The following is a 19782-nucleotide window of genomic DNA, read 5'->3' as shown; positions in this document are numbered from 1 at the left end:
AATCATTGTGCACACTGACTGTACGTAGAATAGACAACGTGCCTTCATTTCTGTGCATCATGAGATGTGATGATTGACTCCATGGGTGCAGCCATATTACGCTGTTGCTGCCAAGGCATGTGCAGAAATGACCTGGCTGATGGAGCTGCAGGATTCATGTCACATCCTTTCAGTTATATATATCTGTTTCTCAATGTTTTCATTCCTACAAATAAAGAAATCCTAGTTTTTAAATACCAGACATGCAGATGAGATAACATATTACTACAATCTTAAAAAATAACATGTTGTTTAGTCACAATACAGTCAAAGTAAAGTCATTTCAGTGTGAAGTGGTTCATTTCTTGTTTGTCCTGTAACGGACTGTCACCTGAGAACATACAGTAAGTTAGCTGCATATGGAGAGTCCTTTTTTTTTGCACATGGAGAGTCCTTCTTACTGATATATTTTATTTATAATCATGCCTTTTATAATTTTACCATTGCTGTTGTTTTCAGTCTTTCTGTTATTTTGTGAAGCACTTTGGGCTGCATGTTTTTATGTATGAAAGGTGCTTTATAAATAAAGTTGAGTTGAGTTGAGTACCTGTTGCTGTTGTTTTTGCTGTAACACTTTACACCTTAAAAACAATGTGAACGTACAACCAAGTTTCTATAGGTAATAACTCTAGATGAATATGTTATTTATCAAAAGAGAGAAATTATTTCATTACAAAATGTAATTTTTTTTCCTTTTGGATGAAGCAAGCATCCCCCCTCCTCTGATTGGATAGTTTTCTGTGCTCTGTTTGTTCTGTTGTCTTCTAAATGCATGTTATTTTTCATGTATTTGTCTGTTGACCTGTAAATTACTGACATGTTTATTTGTTGTAATGTTCTTAAAGTTTATTTATTTTTTGTTCTCTTGATGTGTGTTTGTAATTTGTTGTCATGTTTTGCGTTTGTGGCTTTTTTATGTATCATATCTCAATTTTTTAATGTAACTGATAACTTGTCATATGTTCTGTGAGTATTTGTTGTCTTGTAACTATGTTTGTTTATTTTCATCCCATGGTTTCATGTTTAATGTTTTTCTTTTGCTGTTGACTCATCAAATGTTATCAGTGCATTTGTTGTTTAAAGTATGTTTACTGTTGTCTCTTAATTTGTTTACTCGTTGTTTGTTGTGTGTTTATTTGTTGTCATGTACTTGTGATCTTTAAATGTATTTGAGAACTTGTCGTTTCTCGTGTGTGTGTGTGTGTGTGTGTGTGTATCTGTGGTCCTGTGAATGTGAGAGTTTTGACAGCTCCAGAGAGCTCCAGAGGTACAAACTGAGGCGTGGGACAGCAGAGCTCACATCACAGACTCCTCACGGCTTAATGGGAGGCAGAACGTTAAATTTAGCAGCTCGTGAAATCTTAGACGGCTGCCCTTTAAACTAGGGCTGCTATCATTTAGGAAAATCCCCACCCTGACTCACACACACACACACACACACACACACACACACACACACACACACACACACACACACACACACACACACACACACACACACATACAAACACTCCTCTCTGCAGGACACTCACCAACCAAAAGAGCATGAACCTGACAGCTTCAGAATCAAACACTGCAATAAAGAAGCCAATCAATCAACACATTGACATTTCTCTTAAGTGTTTTGTACACATATATTAGAGACAGTCTTTGCCCATGATATGTATAATATAGAATTATTGTTAAATGTTGTACATGGTGTGGTTGATCAAATCCCCATGTCTCCAAATTTGGGAGTAGTTCTACTCCCATTTTTCAATCATTACGAATCCTCCCCATCTTTGATCGTCACCGTCTACAAATTCATATTTTTGTCTTTTAATACATTCACAACTTACTCCTAGCAAGCTTTCAGAATTGATTTCAGTTTAACTCTCAGATCCATCTTTACCAAACGAGGTCTACAAACAGACTCCATCGGGCTTTCTTTGGGACAACCTTTTCTCAGTTTCCCATCAGATACAGACGCCCTCACTGTTGGAACACTTGGACATATAACAGGTAACACAAATTTCAACTCATTCAAGAAACAAACCATACACTCTCTATTAGGTGAGTTAAGCAATACAACCTGATACTAATTTTAATGCATATTTACAAACACATACTCTCCCTACTTTCCAAACTTATAAATAAATGTTCATTTTTTTCCTTTGTTTTTTTTCTCTCTCTTCCTTTCCTTTCTTTTCATCATTATTTTAAATATTAATCCCTTTTATTAATCTTTTTTTGTTTTGTTTTTATTTGTATCTAGATATTCTGTTCTACATTGATGCTTCGTCTTGATGTGTTGATTTTTTTCTTTAGGAGGGACACTTGACAAGCCGATTAGGATTTTTTTTGGCTCCTCCCGCACATTACATGTTAGTGGTTAGTTTTATTATTGAATTTAGCTGTTATATCTTGGCTCGCGTTATTGAATAAAAAATGTTTTGTTTTGTTCTTTTATATGTGCAATAAATAAAATATATATATTTTTAGATTTAAAAATATTGTGCATGAGCCATTTGGTGCAAGAAATGCTGCAGTAAGCACATTAAGTTAAGATACTGTATTGTTGCTATCTGTGTCCTGCACCAACCACTGACAATGCACACATACTTGTGCTGGAACATAAATTCACTTAATAACTGATATCACTCACGAAGGAGTAAAAAGGTATTCATGTTCTATTGTCTGGGTTTAATTATGTAATGATGACGATATAAATTCAAGAACCTGAAAAAATGTATACATGAGCTGAGGAAAGACTGAACCAAATGAAGTAACGCTGAGACACCTTGAGAGTTTGGAAGCTTAACACCATGCAACACTATGCTGCTTAAGTTTTTCCATAACCACTACAGCCTCTTACCTTCAGGACGCAGATACAGATTCTTCCCATTTGAGACAAAACCGGTCTTGTCTACTTTTGTGCCAACCCATCAGACTCATCAACAGTTGAGCTAGTCTAAGTGCCTGACCCATTTGCAATGTTTTTATTATTGAGTTTATTACTTATTCATTTCATTAGTTATGATTATCTTTAGTCTAAGGCAGGGGTGTCAAACTCATTTCAGTTCAGGGGCCACAGTCAGCCCAATTTGATCTCAAGTGGCCTGGAACTGTAAAATCATAAGATAATAACTTATGAATAACAAAAACTCCAAATTTGTCCCTTTGTTTAAAGTTTAAAAAAGTACATTCTGAAAATGTTCACATTTAATGAATTATCTTTTTTTTACAAAAACAGCTGTTGTATTTTTCTCCATGATGAGTCTCAAAGTGGGGCCGAATATGATATTCTATAAGCACTGAAATCTGCTGCAAACACACCGAACACACAGGTTTCCCATTCACCTGACACACAGAGTGTTACGTTTACAGGTAAAGTTGACTAATAACCCCCCCCCCCCCAGCACCAGCACGAACAGTATGCTTGCTGGACAGTGTTGTATTAAAGGGTCCAAAAAGTCTATGAATTTCCACCGGATTACGCAAACTGCAAATATTATTTTTCCTCACTTTGAGAAATAAAAAGTACCGGAGTGTTGTTCAGGTGCGCTCTGTCAGCCGTTTGATTGTAGGACAAATTTGAAATAGCAGTTACTTTATTGAAAAATTGCAGTTTCTGACTTCTCTGTAATTTTTTCACTTTGCAAAGTCATCCCGAGGGCCGGGTTGGAACCTCTGGCGGGTCAGTTTTGGCCCACGGGCCGCATGTTTGACACCCCTGGTCTAAGGTATTCTTACTGGCAACTTTTAAACTTTTTAAACTGATTTATTTTTGAAGCATGTGTATGTTGTACTTTGAACGTACAGTTGTGCTCAAAATTTTACATACCCTGGGAGAATTTGTGATTTTTTTTGGCCATTTTTCAGAGAATATGAAAGATAAGAGAAAAACTTTTTTTCTCTCTCATGGTTAGCAGTTGGGGTGAAGCAAATTATTGTCAAACAACTGTGTTTACTCTGTTTATATCATAACGACAACAGAAACTACCCAAGAAACCATAAATTCAGCCAGGGTATGTAAACTTATGAGCACAACTGTATGTCTGCTTAGCGCTGTGTTGTGTTTGCACTGATGCACTGATGTAGTGTGCAGTCAGGTCTGATGTGTGTTGATATAAATCCATACAAAACATATACAGTATATTTGAATTTTCTTAAGCTTTTTCTTATCAAGGATATAATCCATTTTCAGAATCCTAAAATCTGCCTTCCATGTTTCTGAAGGTCAGTGTTTGTTTCTATAATCTGTCGTGACACGTCAACATGAGTCTGAAGGAGAGAAGTAGTGATAAATGCTCTTGTGACATTCGGCTGATGTTTGGATCTCATTTGTAGATATGTTCTTTGCCTTTCAGTCCTGTTGTTCATGTTTTTCTCTCCACTCCCTCTTGATTCTTAAAAATCCTTCTGACCATAAACGCTGTGAGTGTTATTCTTTGAAGAAACACTCCTCCACACTCCTCCTGCCACTAATTTTATCATCTCAGAGCAAACAGAGTGCGTGTGAATTTATCAAGAACCATGTCACGGGTTCTTACTGTTTCTTATGTGGTTTTTTTTTTACTTTTTGCATAATTTGTAGTTTGGGCCATTTTGCTGCAGGTTTCTATTATTGCCTGTCTGTCAAAGCTCTTTAAACCCCGTGCTTCAATGCTAATTTAGTATCTTCAATAAAAGGCTCTCTCTCTGCAGACATGATTTATCACATCCTCTGACACCTACCCAGTCAGAGGCTTTAGACATTGAGTTTACAATCTGCAAAGATGAAATGTTCAAACCAAGCCAGACACACCTTGGTGTAGTCATAGACTCAGACCTTAATTTCAGCAGCCACATTAAGACAATTACAAAGTCAGCCTACTATCAGCTTAAGAATATATCAAGGAATAAAGGACTTATGTCTCAGCAGGATGCAGAAAAACTCGTCCATGCATTTATCTTTAGCAGACTAGACTACTGTAACGGTGTCTTTACAGGACTCCCTAAAAAGTCCATCAGATGCCTGCAGCTCATACAGAATGCTGCTGCTCGAGTCCTGACAAGGACCAAAAAAGTAGATCACATCACTCCAATACTTAGATCTCTACACTGGCTTCCTGTGTGTCAGAGAATAGACTTTAAAATCCTGCTGATGGTTTATAAAGCACTGAATGGTTTAGGCCCAAAATGCATTGCTGATCTGCTGCTACTGTATGAACCATCTGGACCTCTGAGGTCATCAGGTACTGGTCTGTTTCCAGTCCCTAGAGTCAGAAGGAAACATGGTGAAGCAGCGTTTAGTCATTATGCAACACATATCTGGAACACACTCCCTGAAAGCTGTAGGTCTGATCCTACTCTCACCTCTTTTAAATAAAAGATTAAGGCTTTTTCATTTGCCACTGCCTTCCTATCTTAGCTCATTTTAACCCACTTTAAATGCAAATTTAAAAATTTAAAATTTAGTTTTAATATATTTCTAATTTTCCTTTTCTTTTCTATGTTTCATTATATTTGTCATTTTAATTGTGCTCTTTTATGCCTGTCTGAATGTTTACAATGCTTGTAATGTTTTAATGTAAAGCACATTGAGTTGCCCTCTTGTATGAAATGCGCTATACAAATAAAGCTGCCTTGCCTTACATTATGAAAAATTATCAGATGTTTCTGATTTTCTGTTTTGCTTTTAAGAGGCATTAACATTATGTTCAGTCTGTTATCAGATAAAAAGTCCTCACAGGAGCTTTAGATAAATATGTGATTCACTTTATTTGCTCCAAATAAACTCCAATCTACTGCTGAAAATCTCAGCCCTAGTGTTTTGTTAAAGTCTACCTTCATGAAGTGCTGTTGTTGTTTTTCTTTCTTCTGAAAACAACACACAGTAAATCTCAGGTCCTTCACCTGTCGTCGACGTCATCCTCAAAGCTCAAACGAGGAAACCATGAAGCCATGATGAGATCTGACGAGCCGAGAGCCGAGGACTTGTTGGGACACGCAGGACAGGACAGGACTGCCTGCTGGACCTGGATGTGGATTCCAGATGGATCAGGGCTCAGAGGGACTCCCCAAACACACACACACACACACACACACACACACACACACACACACACACACACACACACACACACACACACTGTACCCCCTCCTTGGTTTTATGACTCCTGTTAACAGTCAAAGCAAACTGAGTGTCATCTGGTTAATGAGTTGTGTCACTCGTCCTGATTCTCAGCACTTTCTGTTTTTAAATGAGGGCAGACACAACAACACAGGCTCACTGAAGACCTGTGTTTTCTTCACTCTGGGTGAAGCATGGTCAGGTCTTCTTGTAGCCTCTGAAACCCTGTCACTGTCAATGAGATCAGGGGACCTTGATTACAATTTCTGAAACTGTGGAAGCAAAAGAGAAAATCTGTCCATCAGCTATGTTCTTGCTCAAGCTTTCCCAGGTTAATTTTTCCCTTTTTTTATTTTGTCTGAATAATAAACTGTCTCAAAGTGTGCACTTCTGCACACAGATTTTCCCTTGTTCTTGTTCTTATGCATGAAAAGACTGTCAGGGAGCAAAACATTAAATGTCAGAATAATAAATAGTTTTCTGAGCCACTCGGGCTGCATTTTCTGGCTGAGGATGTGAAATTGTTGCATTTCTAAAAAGACCTTCAGACAACGTGCATAGTGATAAAATGACATACAGTAAGTATGTGAATAAAAAATCTAATATGGAAGAAAGCATACGACCTGTTCAGTTTGAAATGAAATCAGAGTAAGAACTTATTTGTATTTTCTGGAGTTGGTCATAATCTGCTGAAAGATTTTCATCCTGTTTTTATTTCATTTTTATTTTGGAACCAAAATAAACTCAAACATGTGCTCACCCTGCAAAACTCCTTGTTTTTGTCTCATTTCAAGTCAAAAAGGTATCTTATTATATGTACTATAAGCCACATTTACTTGATAAGTCCAGATAAATGTCTTAAACAAGACATTAGAAGACAAAACTAAGACCAGCATTGCTTGCAATAAGTAACTGAAATTAGACATTGTCTAATGTATGTATTTTAAGAAACTTTTACTCCAATGACAGTTTGATCAAGGTCTTGTGTTTTGGCTTATAATACTTTAAAGTCAGATGTTTATCTGGACTTTTCAGGTTCATGTGGCTCATTTGAAGTCTAATGAGACACTTTTTTGCCAGGATTAAGACAAAAACGCGTGCTCAGTTTTGAGTTTTTGCAGTGCAGACATGCTTTTAATAAACTAAATCCTTCTAAATTTTCAAATGTGGAGTGGTGTTCTTCTTACAGCCTTTTTCCCTTCACTAAAACAGAAAAGATGGATCCCAAAACAGATCATCTTGATTTATAAAAGCTCTGTTTCAACAGATTTCAAGTTAAATTTGAAGTTGAGTCAAACTCAGTGTGTTTTCAGTTTAGTTAAGGAGTAACTCAAAGAGGTGGCAAGTTAATGAAATGTTGGAATGGAAGGCTGGAAGAAACATTTATATTTAGTATTTTTCTATTCAGTTGATGGGATCACCCTTTAAAAATGTATTATATTTGCAATCAAAAGATGTATAATGGGTTAAAGGCTGAAAGTTTGTGTATGGTGAACATTTTTGAGAGGCTCTCTCGCATTATTAGCTGTTTCATGACCCCATAAACTGCAGGTCACCACTTTGTTGAAGGGAAACAAAGCGCATAGGCACGTAGCTCCAGCTCATGACTCAAGAATTTTCCATTGCAGGATTTTGTAATCATCACAGTGGTTTTTTATTCTAACTCGAGATGTTCAGGCAAAAGCTAAAATCCAGACATTAACAGTCAGCTGTCGTGTGTCTCAGTGATGAGAGAGAGGAGGTGGAGGTGAAGGTGGAGGTGCAGGCTGACAGGTGTACAGCAGCAGAGTGAAGCTGCCACTGACTCTATGTGAGTTACTACTTCCTGTTTCGCGGCAAGGTGAACGACCTCTGGACACGCTATGACGGCCGTGACTAACTGCTGAAATAGGGAGTAAGTGGTCTGTTAAACACACACCCCAACACACACACACATACACACATACACACATACACACATACACACATTGGTCCCTGCACTCCTTGAATCATTGCTTATGCTTAAAGGCAGGAATAAGCACCAGAAAATAAAAACACAAAACAGTGACAGAGTGGTGACAAATTACAAAAGTGAGCTTTTGTTTCAACACATCAAATCTTCAAGATGTTAAAAAGAATAAATGAAGGTGGAGGAGGGGATGGTCATAAATGAAATACTGGCTCTAGATGAAAAGTCACATGACCACCACTAAAGCCACCACAAGTCCGCTCATTGGGACCCTTAATATCTGTTTGAAACTGAATCATATCACTCTGTAAACACTTCAGTGTGGGATAAAGTGATGGGCACAGAAAGTGAGGAGAAGATGTTTTGTTGCGGACGTGTTCAGTTCATAATATGTCCAAAGAATACAGAGGAATATTGGGACCATGGATGAGGAGGACATAATGAGAGGAGGAAGATGTTTTTCATTTTGCTCTTTGAGAAAAAGTAAATGGTTGCTCAGTGGTGACATCACACCATCGCATCAAACTGTTTCCAGGTCAAAGCTGCTTTAGCATATCCTATTTTCAAAATGCTGTGGTGCTGTGTTCATCACATATTTTAATAGATCAGAAAAGACTATTTAAACACTGATCCCAGCTCCACTGTTCTACTGTATCCATGCTCTATCCCTGACAGTAAGTGAGCAGACAGACCCAGAGACAGAGTGATCTCTGCAGCAGCTGCTGTCGTCTCTGATCTGAACCCTGTGACTCCTCGCTGCTCTGAAAACAACGGACTCTGTCATTGTTCCTGAAAACTCTTCTGGTTTCCCCTTCTGTTATGAAACTAAACTGGAGTTATGAATCATCTTCGAGGAAACCACCGAAATGTGTTTCTACATCTTGATACATATTTTTGGTCAATGAGAGCTGACTTTAAATATGCTACCTGATAAACAGAAAAGAGACACAAGCTGTGATCTCTTCAGTTTAAAGTAACTCAGTATCCATCTATCATTTGACAAGAAGAGATTCTGTCTGATCTCATCTTAATCCAGGTGAAGAGAAACTGCCTTTAACGGGCAGAAACCTTGAGCAGGACCAGACTCATGTACTACAGACATCTGCTGAGATAGCTGCCCATGTTGGGATTGAAAAGAGAGATAGAGGGAGATGTATAAAGACGCAGAAAGAGCAAGATGGATGGAAGTCGACTGGTCTCATATTAGCATTGATAGTTATGATGATAATGACAGAGGCAGGAATGATGATGTAAATGAGCTCTCCCTTATAGCCTGAATTGAAGATCTGCACACTTCTACCCTCAATACAGAGTGTTAGAGACACTGATTTACAGTTTGAGGATGAAGAACAATCTGTTTGACCCTGTAGCTCTGCACTGTTTTAGTCTTGAGAACAGATCAGATCCACCTTGGTCCTCACTCCTCTCAAGGGTCAAAGGTTAAATCAATTCAACCTGCTCTCTCTATCTGTTCCTGCTGTGACAAAGCCATTGGGTCACTTCCTGTACAGAGGGACAAATGACTGTCCCTTTCTTTCGTTCACTCTCTCTCTCTGGGTCTGTCCTTGTCATCAGCCTCCGCTGACGTCAGGATGTTTTCTCACTGATCCTGTTGGATGTAAATCAGAGCGACGCTGCTGTTGTGTTCAAAGACACGCAAACAAAAGGTTCAGCGATTGAAGCGGTGACAGTGCTGACGTGACTTACAAGCTTCTGACCTGAACAGGAAGTGAGAGGTTCTAAAATGGACTCTTCAACATGTCAGGGTCAAACACTGTGGGGTTGTATTGCTGCTTATGGTGGGGACACAGTTTGTTTTTGCCTCCCTCTGCACATACTGTTGCCAGGTTATCAAAGTTGTCCCTTCTGCCTCTGTTGTGTGCCCTACATTAAGTCTGTTTTCAAATGCTCCGTCTGCCATTTAATTCAACGGCATTTTATAGGGAGACTTGGAAACAATCAACAGAAATATTGCATCAGCAGCAGCTCTAGACCTGGAAATTGTCACCTTAAAATAATCTCTTAGTCTCCTATGCTTACAAACCTCCACCATTGTTATTTACAAAGTTGATATCAGAAGTCTCGCCTCTTCTTATTTTTTATTGGTTGTTGATGGAGAAGTGTCATTGAAGAGTGTGACAGTGTTCCAAGAGTTGAACTAGCTGACACTGAGGGCATTTTTGCAGCTCATGGAAAATAGACGCTGCCAGCCAAGAGACGCTAATAGTGGACACAGGTCCTTGACAAAGTAGGAGTGGAGAAAAATAACTAAAACAAACAATATGAAGAAAACAAGATGAAAAAACAGTCATATATCAGGGAAATGTGTATTTTTTGGAAAGGACAGCACAACTTTCTAATGTTTAAAATTATGATATTAAATAATAATAATAATAAGTTATTATATTCATATGTTGTTTTGCACATTTTCTGCAGAGCAAATCTCTTCCGTTTAAAAGGATAGTTATGTTTTATTTCACTTTTTTCCCCACATATTTATATTCTATTCTATGTTTCTTTTTTTTAAATTCTGTCTATTTATGATAATAAGACTGCAAAAAATAATAAAAGCAAAGCATACCAGCAATATTTTGAGAGGTATACATGTATAGCTAAAAACACACGTGTCAGATATACAGTTTATTTGTCCAACCAAAGGTTAAAAAATATGTGATGGCAGGAATTAAAAGTTATATATTTATAGATTTGTTTTATTGTGTGTTTTTTGCTTTTGTTGATTGGACAGCTTGAGAGAGATAAAGAAAAATGTGTGGAGAGAGTGGATGTCATGCACCACATATTGTTGTGATCTTGAATCAATCCCAGGACCAGTGCAATGAGGTCTGTAGTTCTCTGTTCACAGAGTAAATACTGAACTAAACTGGCACGCCAAAGTCAAGGAATTAATTTATGATTTACTTAAAGATGTTTATAAAAAAGTGTTTTTGGCAAAAATATAAAAGATAAAACTGTTTGAAGTCTGGTTTCCTCTGGCAGGCTGTTCCACGACACAGGTGACCAGAGAATGTCACGTGAGATCCATTATGTGACAGACAGAATCCTGCAGTTAAATTTCAGGTTTACATCAGATTTGTTTGGTTTTGTCTGTTATACATCATTACTAGATAAACTGACAGATGTAAATATGTAATATTTCTGCAGCTTTGACTCCGTCACACTGCTCATCCCTCATATATAACCCTCTGTGTAACTGGATAAGTGAAACCTTGTGATCAACACCTCTGTAGGAATCCTCATTACGATGAAATGTCAGTGACTGCAGAACAAATATCACGTTACAGTATGTGCTCATACTCAGCAGTCAGTGTGTGTACTGTAAGACAGAGAGCAGTGAGCAGAGCTTCAGTGCTGCAGCATGTGGAGCTTTGACTGGTTCATGTTTTGTAACTGTGCAGACTTTTCATTCAAATTGCAGATAAACGGCATTATCACTCAGGGGTATGTGACAAAGCTAAATATTACATGAATAGACCACAAAGAGATAAAGACACTTTTTAAGTGATATGCAATGACAGAAATGTATGGGCTTTTTATGAAATATGAAAATGCAAAACTACTTTTATGGTCCTTTGATTTGATATAATGAATGCAGAAAATAACACTGAAGTTGATTGCTGGGGTTAGAGTTATGACGATTACCACATTGTGTAGTTTAGTTTGTGGCACCTTCTCCTCCATGCTCCAAACTAGTGTTTCACTTGCACTGAAAAACCAACATGTGTGTGTGTGTTTGTGTGAGTGCCTGCAGCTGCTTCAAGCTTGTCAATGTGACAGTCATTTTCCAGTGATGTCACCGAGAGCCTTTGCCCACAATGCATTTCTCTCTGGCCGGGCTTCTGCTGGACGGCTCAGAGTTGAGCTGAGGAGAAATTGTTGGATATGACAGCCGCTAACTGGCATCCCTGCTGGGCATGTTGGTGACCGTAAATCTCTGCAATGATGAAAAAGATGCAGAAGTCTGCTGATAGATTTTCCCTCCCGTCAGCACTGAATGTAAAACAGTGAAAGTCTGTGTATCATGTCCCTTTATGCAACTGTCTTGTTGTTATGATTGCACAAAGTCTAGATAGTAATAACTCGTGTTACTGTGAAGATCTCCAAACTCCATAATGTACTATGTTATAGTTCAGAGCCCGTCCTCCTGTATTTCTTCTTCTGTGGTTATTTCCGTGCAGCCCTTATGTCCCCTCCCCCCTCTTCTTCTGAAGGGTTAGGGTTCTCTGATTTCCCATCAGAACTTCTGGAAGTTACATTTATTGTATTTGTGAAGAAGCTGAAGCAGGTGGTAGAGTAAAGATCTGTCAGCTCTTTGGTAGTCAACCATAAACAGGGGAGCATCCAGAGGGGTAGCCAGAGGTGGCACTGCCCCTCCTTGGAATCTAATTGGTCACCCTAAGTGGCACCCATATAATCTAAGCTATGATTGGCTATCTGTCTTTTCAGATTCGCATTTAAACTTTTTGAGCTGTGAACAGGCTGACAGTAGCTTTGTTCTATTCACTTAAATGAAGCACATTTTCTTTTGTTAGTGCCTTCAAATGTGACTTGAAATGTCTTCTTCTTAAAGGTACAGTACACAAAAATGGGAGTATTTAGCGATACCCAATGGTCAGATTCTAGTTTGAAATGCTCCCTCACTCACCCCTCCTGTCAGTGAAGGGACGTTAGCCTTCGAGTACAAGAAGCTCCTTTGCTGTACGATAAGTATGATTCTCTATTTGTCAAGTTTTTACAATCACAGACATCTATCAATAAAATGTATTTTTTACATAACAACCCTCTCTTCTTATTCGTTACATTACTAGTTTGTCCGTTCTGTGCTACTGTAGAAAAATGGTGGTGCAAGATGGCGGCCTCCATGGAAGGAGACCTGCTCCTATGTTGATATAAAAGGCTTATTCTAAGGTAACAAAAACAAAAAGATTTCTATGTTCAGCTGATTGTACACTTACTTAAACATACTTCCGAATATTATATTCAATTTCTACCAAGTGTGACCTGCTAAATGCCGCTACATACTACATACTGCACCTTTAAGTCCTTAAAAAACAATACTGAGGAGATTTGTGTATTTCTATTTGATGTCAAAAAGTCATACACAAGAATATAACAGCTGTATGATACTTTAATGATAGCTGTTAAAGTAGAAAGTGAATACAAAGAGGAGAAATGCTGTCAAAAAAGTCTGGACCCATCCCTGACCATTAGGAGAATCTGGGTTGTGTATGTTGCATAATCTAAAAACATCTAAAAAAAACAACAACATACATTTGTTCATGAACACTGTGATTAACTGTGATTCTTCAACCTAAATATGACCAAATTTCTGGTCCTTCAGTGTCTGTTTTTATATTCTCTTTGAAGTGTGGACAGTGGAGGAGTGAAGGTGTGGTAATAAAGTGTGCAGCTGTTTCAGCAGGATTACCATGGGCGAGATGACCCTCCACCCCCCTTCGCAACCCCGCCCACAACACAACAACACAACAAAACAACAACAACCAATAAAACCTGCTCTGCCAGCACAGACAACAAATGTTTACTCTCAGGTGAGACAGCAAGTTAAGGAACTTTTAAGTTGTATTATCATCTCGGAAGTGTCTCAGATTTGCACGCTGGATACCCTCCATCTTTCCTTGTTGGTTTTTCCCTGAAGTTTAAATTTAAAGAGATAAGACATGTCTGGATCTAAACTGCTAGTTTGCATGTAGAGCACAGAAACAGACTAATACAGGCAGAAATAGCCTACATGTCACTACCTCTGTATAACACTCATACTGACTAAACCAGCCTCTGACACTGACTGAAAACACAATCACCACTCAGGCTTCAGTGAAATGTTCAGTGACATCAGAGCATGCACGGACGTCAGTGGTTGAACAGTCTCATCAGACGATCACTATGTGCCCTTCTCACTCCCTCAGTGCGGGCTTACAGGAGCTGCAGCCAACTCTTCATCACACATTCTCATGTTTGCTTTGTGTTCCCTGGTACATGCTCACTCTCATGTAACTCCTTCTTGACCTGATGTAACCCTCTCCAAACATGACCATCCCCTGACCTGCCCCATCTACCTGCACCACTCCAGCATACATCATCTCTGCACTGACTTGAAAAAGCTCAATGTGAATGTATTTGGACTTAATTTTCCCTTTATTGTCCCATCCATTGATGCATTAAAGCTAAAGTTATGAGCCTGTTTTGGAAATGCAAATAAATATCCGCATAAAGGAGACATCTTAAAACTGTATTTAAGTACAATAATTAAGTACTTTTCTATCTTCAGTCTCCCTTCAACTTCATCTGAACTGATCTCCACTCAGCTCAGATCACTTTACCATCTCAGTTTTTTTGCAGTTTCCTCGACACTCGTGTAAATACGGCGGTGGCCTGGCTTACATGTCTGCAAGAAATCCCTGGATTTGGTGAGTTCACAGCCCGGTATCATTTTCCCGTCTGCCCGTGCCGACATGCAGCAGCATGTAATCCACTGTGTGTTCAGATTAGCCATCCATCTGGAGTCTGAGCCACACGAGGAGGAGCAGATTTACAGGTCTCACTTCCCCTGAATATCCATCCCTCACACATCTGCTTTAGTAGTTTATTGATACCGAACACTGAGTTTGTCAAATTAAAGAAGGAACTGTGAAGTTTCATCTGGTAGCAAGAAAAAAAAACAAGCCTGCAATAAACTTTGCAGCTATGAGAATAAATAAGAGGAACCTGATCATCTGTGCTGTTGCATCATGAAAAGAGAAAATGTGTTTAGTTTTTCCAAAAGAAATATTTATTGAAAATGCAAATGTACATTTGTATGATACAAATATCTTCACTATCTGAGTGGGTTACTTTGACATGAACACACTTTTGTCCACAGAGAAATATGCTTCTAACGTTTTCTGTCATTAGAAATGAAACCTGATAAACGTTTTGGATCCTGTTGGGTCTGTTTGTTCTCTTATTGGGCCACATGATGTCCTCTCTTTATCCACAGAATCAGAACGTCTGTGCTCTATCAAACTCCAATAAATAAATAAAGTGCTCCACATACAGCTGGATTCAAATCAATTAATACGCTTCACTAGTTTGATTATAAAAGTATACCGCAAATCACTGAATTTACAGTTCATTGTAGGTTCTCTAAAAGTGAAATATCTAAAAATTTGATATTTCAAATCATTTTTTAAAGTTAAGAAACAGATTTATTTACAAAAACAAGGCAAGACATGAGGGGTTCAGGTGATATATGACTCTCCAAATGACAAAAGTGACATTTCTTTCTTTTCAAGGACAGACAGATTCCCTCTCATACACAAAAATATCATCTTACTCTTTTCTTTGTTCATCATTTTCTTTCCTCTGCAGGCTGGCAGGTAAGTGGAGGAGTGGCAAAGCGTGAAAGGTGTTTCCAAAGGTGTTCTAGAATAACTTTAATATCAGTTATTATTTATTAGAACATGAAGCACGCTAACTGTCTCTGATTTTTAATTTATATCATAGGCAAGAAATCTGCTGCGGTATGCCCTGACAACCAAGTGCTGTAAGCTGAGGAAAGTCTTTCCACTTTCCATGAGCTAAATAAATGTATATATTAACTTTTAGGGGAATTCCTCCTATTAAGAATGCTTTATCAAAATCTCATTTAGGGACATGATGAAAAGTTGTAACCCTTCCTACACCAGAATTACTTGTCAGTTAAACAAACAACTCATATTTAACCATTGTAAGCCTGAAGTGCCGATCATATGTTGTGTCTAAGCTGTAGCTTTATGTGAATATCTCTTGATATTCTCTATTTACAGGGGGACTGATTACAGCTGGAAAGACCCTCCATTAATATCTGCTTTGCATAAACCATGCTTTACAAACTATCATTGATTGACTCCTCTATCATTTTCTTCTTATGAATCAAATTCTCTTAAATGAAGCAAAAGCTTGCAGTACCACCTGCCTGCCAGCAGAGGCAGCAGAACCTCTGACAACCAGATCAACAACCAGCTCAGTATTCCTCACTCTGATCCCCCGAGAGCAACAAAGCTGAGGCTTCTTTTACTTCTTCTTTTCTTAATATGTTGTCGTTTAAATGGAAGTTGGACTGAACAGTGTGTTTTAGTGTTAGTGTGTGTGATTGTGATTGTGTGTGTGTTTAGGACCACTGGCAGGAGCAGTCAGTGGGCTCCTGGATGGTGTAGCTGACCCAGGTAGCGTTGCTGCTGCAGTACAGCTGCACTGAGCGCCGCTGCAGTCCCGTCTCCCTGCAGCACTTGCAGAAGCGAGCGTATGTGTTGATGTTGTAGTTGTAGATGCTGGCAGACGGACACTTCCCGTCACATGACACGATGTTGACCTGCAGTAGACAGAGAGTCAGTACAGAAGGTAGCTGGTCTGCATAAAGAGCCAGATGACTTCATTAAGTAGAGTTCTTAATTTTAATCAACACCATAATGTCCCATTTTAAAGTGAAGTGTCTGGAGTTAGATCCAATTTTGTGTTTTGTGAATCAGAGCTGCCCAGTGCCCACTACTGATGCTACAGAAGATACAAGTCTCTCCTCATAGGTGCCATTTTAGGTTCAATCTGTATGCAGATGATACACTGCTCTCTATCAGTAACCTTTTTCTATCTGTCAATACTTGTGTTGCCTTCATGTTGCAATTATCCGTATTCTGGACCTCTAAATATCCTATGACTTGTAGAGTAACTTGAAAAATGACCAAAATGCTGAATATCAAGAGTAAAAAACCTGTTTCTACCATTTTTGCAAATACCAGCTCCTCTGACTTCTTGCATTGGACCTTCAGTAGATACTGAAAATGTGTCCCTTGGTGTGTTTAAATATAGGTTAAATCTCTATAAAGATGATACATTGCTCTCTCTTTGTATCCTTATTTACCTGTCAATACTTCTGTTGCATAAATGTTGTAATTAGCCTGGATTTAATCTAGTTTGTGGAGTCTAACATTCTTAAATAAACACTGGTTTCTCCCATTTGTGCTACAGGTGATACTGGAAATATGTCCCTTATTACATACAAGGTTAAATGTGTTTGTAGATGATACACTGATCTCCCTTAGTAACCTTTATGGCCTCCATGTATTAATTAGCCTTGCTCTAGACCTCTGATCTCTTCTGATTTGGTAAATTATTCAAAACATGTTTCTTTCCTAATGTTTTCCTCAAAATTGATTTTAAGGATGATCACTTTATCACATCCACTACAAACATACCGGCCTGTTGCTGCGACAGTCGTTCTTTCTGATCGTCATCCTCACTGTAACCTTCTGACACGACTTCCCGTCTTCTTTGCCTGGTCACATGACAACAAACCAGATCAGTTGGAACACAGTTTAAGTATTACTACTCAAACAAATCATGTGACCTGCTGCACGAAGAAGACACAGCAAACAGCACTAAGCAGGAGTCCAGGGGTGATGCTGATCATGCTCAAGCTGTTTTAGTGGATGGATGAGTTAGAGATGATACGGCCAAGCAGTCATTTATAAAAGCTTTGTGGTTAGAAAGTTCAGAGAAAGAGGCTCACGCGCTCACTGCTTAGTGAGACGGGCAAACTGAACTTCAAATGAGAGAAAATAAAGGTTTTAAGAAGAAATATAAAAAAGGGATAATGTGCTTTTTCATGCATTAAAAGCGAGAATAACATGACTTCGAACATTTCGTTGAACATTTTAATGTTTCCACTTAAATAAACACATGCTAAGAAATTAAAGAAAATAAGACAGTCTCTGTTAACTTGTTATATCAACCTTGGTGATACTTAAAAACAGAGTATAAAGTTGAAGCTGCAGTGCTTAGCATTTACTATTGCTCTATTTTAAGATCCTGGATCAACTCTTTCAATCAGAGGGGATTTCACTGCAGTGTGGCCTTGTTTTTGTTGTCCCTGTCCACACTGTTTAGAAAGATGTTGCCACCATCAAGTTTAAAATGAGCAAATCTTTTTCATAAAACAATAGAATATATCAGTTTAACATTTGATTTGTTGTTTTTACATTATTTTTAATTTAATATAGGCATTAAATGATTTGCGATTACAATTATTTTTCATCAACTTTTCACAACTCTTGAAGAATCAGGGTTGTAGAGTGTCTAGACATTTGCTCAGCTCTTTGAACTGTTCATTCTTTGATTTTTAAATGCCTCACAGAGCAGCTTTACTTCCCCACACAGCTCCCTCTGGTGGTGGAGCAGCATTGCAGCATGCAGATCTTCTACATCAGCTCCATTTCATGAAAAAGATTCCCCACACCAACCAAAAACAGAGTCTACAGACACAGACAGACGTCTAAGCCCGACTACTGGGCCACTACCAACAGTACATTGTTGGCAATCAACAATGCACTGCCCAGACAGTGCTAATGGGGGAAAAGAGTTTAACCATGGTGGACATTTACTGTACATGATAAAGGGGGGGGGGGGGGGGGGGGTCAGGGGAGAATACTTTTACTGTCCTCTCAAGTGTGACGTCATTTGTGGCCTAAAAAAAAGGAGTGTGTCTCCCACTGATCGTATGAAATCACTATCAACTTTAAAATACACCTTCAAGGGGGCCTTTTTGAAGTAAAAACTAAATAAAAGGGAAGACACACAGAAGTAAATGTAGTTAGGTGATTAAATCATCTGTATCTAGTTGTTAAATGTGCTGAACCTCACATTTTCATTTCATTTTTGTGTGTTTTTGCTTAAATTTCTACACGTTTCTATCGCAAAAAGACCTGAAATGAGGCAGCAGTTGAGAGGACTGTCCTGCAGAGGGTGATGGGTTTCATTGAGACTTTGCTGTATTGTCTCATTACGTCTTTTTGGAGGGGAGTACATTGTTGAATATCAACAATGGCACTGACAAGCCTTGTTGTTTTTTGTACCTCGTTCACAGTTTGTGTTTACTGTGGGAGTCAGGGGGCTAGTGGGGAAAGGGAACAGAGAGAATCCAGTACCTGGTGGGATTGGTACATGATGGTAAGCTGCAGCACATAAACCACAAACCCACTTTGCATTCAATCAGATGCTTTTCAGTGACACTCTGAAGGGTTGTCTGTTGCACATTTTAAATGAGTGGCTGATTCACTGAAAAGCACGCTGACAGATCTCTAATCTGAGTAAACAGCAGACAATTCTAAGAGCTGCGATCCAATTCTGATGATGTGGATGAAGATTTTAGACTCAAACAGACAAAATGAAGACTGAAGGGCAAACATGTTGGAAACATGTTGAGCAGCAGATGAAGGTGCTCTTCAGTGTCAGCTGCAGCCTACAGAGCTACACTAGCTATATGACTGCTACTACGCTCAGATCAGATACTCACATGTCTTGCAGCATCCGTCCATATAACTTACGATAGTTCCACCGATCTGAGTGCAGATAAAAGTCAGAATGTTAAGACAGATACAAAGAAAAGCTGAAGTGTGAAACCCTTCAACCAATATCAAAATTGGGTGTCTTGGACTTATTGCTTATATGCTGGTCTTATCTAGTCTGACTGCTAAGGAAACATTTAAAGGAGGCTGTTATTCCCCTCATCCAACACCTGCCCTGTGGCATAGAATAACTATCAAAATAAGTTGTGCTTTGGACTGATTGCTTTGTTTGATTCTGTTGGTCATTAAGGAGCATCGGCACAAAATCCACCCAGTTTCATAACCAGCTGAAGGTTCCTCATTGGAGC

General features: G+C 38.7%; 1 protein-coding gene across 1 annotated transcript in view; it reads right to left on the bottom strand.

The window, feature by feature from the left end:
• Positions 1-14902: 14902 nt before the first annotated feature.
• otog (otogelin) overlaps positions 14903-19782 on the bottom strand; it is a 51799-nt gene continuing 46919 nt past the window's right edge. Inside the window, exons 53-55 of the mRNA XM_034680296.1 lie at positions 19423-19468; positions 17327-17406; positions 14903-16446 (exon numbers count right to left, since the gene is read on the bottom strand). Coding sequence (XP_034536187.1) covers positions 16246-16446; positions 17327-17406; positions 19423-19468 — 327 coding nt within the window. The 3' untranslated portion in view covers positions 14903-16245. The remainder of the gene's footprint in view (positions 16447-17326; positions 17407-19422; positions 19469-19782) is intronic.

Source organism: Notolabrus celidotus, chromosome 3 (assembly GCF_009762535.1).
Source record: "Notolabrus celidotus isolate fNotCel1 chromosome 3, fNotCel1.pri, whole genome shotgun sequence".
NCBI lineage: Eukaryota > Metazoa > Chordata > Actinopteri > Labriformes > Labridae > Notolabrus > Notolabrus celidotus.
Note: the sequence above shows the minus strand (reverse complement) of the source record. Positions and strands in the feature narration are given on the sequence as shown.